Consider the following 2,500-nt stretch of genomic DNA (forward strand, 5'->3'; position numbering starts at 1 on the left):
TATTATATATATATTAGATATATAATATACTATAAAAATATATATAATATTATATATATATATATATATTGGATATGTTCAGTTCTAGAAGAAAAAGAAAAAAGGAAAAGAAAAAAAAAAAGACTAGTCTGAACAGAACCCAGAGATCACCAAACTCGCCACACACTTACCCTCTTCCTCTTCATCATCTTTTAGTCTCCCTCCATGGTCTAGGATAATGTGACGCTCATAATCTTTAAGTGTCATGGGCTTCTCCTGTTTTTCCTTCTTCTTTTTTGGTCCATAATCTTCCTCGGTGAAGAATGGCTTGCCCTTCAAGTCACTGTATTCTTCTGACTGTATTGCACTGAGAGCCTTCAGGAAAGCTTTGTTGAACTTGGGGTTGTCGGGCTGAGAAGGAAAAGATAGAACTTGATTAATTAATACTGAATAATCTGTTCTATAGCAAGGAATCCATAAAACACACACACGCATGCATGCATACACAGACACACAAACGTATGTCACTCTATGTGTATATTTTTATTTTTGCTGTCTATGTTTATTTCTAGGTGTGTGTGTGCGTGTGCATCTGTGTTTTAAAAAGAAAATGTACATATAATCCATTTAAAGTATATAACAACATATGGATAATATAATAAATCAACCTATTTAAATATCATCAATAGATTTAGTTAGCATTACACACACCCAAAAAAGAAAATTAACAAACCTCAGCAAATTCATCATCTGAAGAGGAGCTTTCAGACTCTTCAAGATCATCAACATCTCCATACTTGTCTTTCACTGAAAGAAGAAAACAGAGCAATAAAACCAAGAAAATATAATGGAAAGTACTCTTATAATTGAAACATGCAAATACCGGGGTATCTTGAGGTCAGGTTACTATCCTTATCACTATTTTATTTTTATTTCTTATTCATTACTACTTTTTATTATCATCAGGTCTTCAAAGGAGTTGTAAGAAAACAAAGTTTTGTTCCAATCCATCTTCTACATTTTCTGATGAAATTTATTCAGGCAGGATTATTCATTAACTAACTGCAGGGCACCTTGGATTTACTCTTTAAAAATTCTGCCTGCATTTCATGTAAAAAGGATATAAGTAACAGGGAAAATACTGTGTGTAGTGCTCCAACGGGTCTTGGGAATACACATAAGGAAAAAGGAAAAAACATTTAGAGAGGAGGAGGAGGAGGAGGAGGAAGAAAATCTGGCCCTCAAAGTTTTATGTTGTCATCAAATAAAAAAAACCACAAAATGGTGTTATACAAAAATATGAATACATATAATGACACAGAGAGAGAAACTGATCACTATACAGATTTCAAGATTTATAAATAAGGTTGAATGAATGAATGAATGAATGAATGGTAAAACACTCTTCTGTGTTGATACTATGGTAGAAAAACCCACAATGCATAAACCAGATTTAGGGAAAATGAGACTACAGTTTCTAAATCCACCTGGATTCCATCTTTAAACCTGAAGATGGAATCCAGGTGGATTTCGAAACTGTAGTCTCATTTTCTATAAATCTAGTTTTTGCACTGTGGGGTTTTCCATCATAAATAAGGTTATAAACAGACAGACTGACTATTAAAAAGATACAGATACACACTGTCATAGACAAATATGTGAAACTGCAAAATTCAGCATAAATATACTTACACTTTTGCAGTTCTTCATTCCGTCTCCATCCATCATATTTGGAAGCATACTGTTCATTTATGTGAAATTCATCATCTACACCATCCTCATCAAAGATATTTTTCATAGACATACTGTAGAAAGATCAGAATCTTGTAATTCATTTTTCCCAGATATCTGACACAGGGACATTTCTTCTATTCATGAAAAATTGTACCATTACCTCAGTAACTTTACACTGCATACTACTATATAACATATATATTTTTTAACTTTATACATCCAAGCTGGTTTAAATGATAAAAGACAAACTCCAGGACAGCACATAAAATCCTGATTCGTAGCTCTGATTCAAACAAGTATAAAAGAACAAGGCCTTAGTGCAATTTTCCAGCCTACATTCCAGCAAAAGTTGGTAAGAATATGATTGTCCGTGGTGAGGGCCACTCTTAGTATGGCATGACATTTATCAAATCCAGAGGTAGGATTAAGACTTGCATATTTCTAAAAATAAAAAAAAATCTGACTATAAATTATCTAAAAATTATTTTAAAATGACCTAATTTATCATATCTTCTTACAATCCATATCCAATTTGTTAACCCTATTCTGTTTGCGAAGTATGTGTTCTATTATAATTATAAAATCTAAAATTCATTATGGATGTCAAAAACTTATTTATACTTTTCCCTCCAGTAAGTTCTACAATAAGATCACATTAGGCTCTGGCATCTACACAAAGATTATGGGCTCGCTACCCCTGAGCAGCTGTTGCATTCCTCTATTTACAAAAGTATGATGATTGAGTTCCAGCCTTCTACAGAGACTGTACTTCTGCATTGGGATGAAG

General features: G+C 32.8%; 1 protein-coding gene across 1 annotated transcript in view; it reads right to left on the reverse strand.

The window, feature by feature from the left end:
- LOC119577216 (protein KRI1 homolog) overlaps window positions 1–2,500 on the reverse strand; it is a gene marked incomplete in the record, with an annotated part of 11,722 nt that overhangs the window by 8,225 nt on the left and 997 nt on the right. Inside the window, 3 exon segments of the mRNA XM_037924956.1 lie at window positions 171–390; window positions 713–786; window positions 1,672–1,784. Coding sequence (XP_037780884.1) covers window positions 171–390; window positions 713–786; window positions 1,672–1,783 — 406 coding nt within the window.

The sequence above is a fragment of the Penaeus monodon genome, chromosome 9 (assembly GCF_015228065.2).
Source record: "Penaeus monodon isolate SGIC_2016 chromosome 9, NSTDA_Pmon_1, whole genome shotgun sequence".
Taxonomy (NCBI): domain Eukaryota; kingdom Metazoa; phylum Arthropoda; class Malacostraca; order Decapoda; family Penaeidae; genus Penaeus; species Penaeus monodon.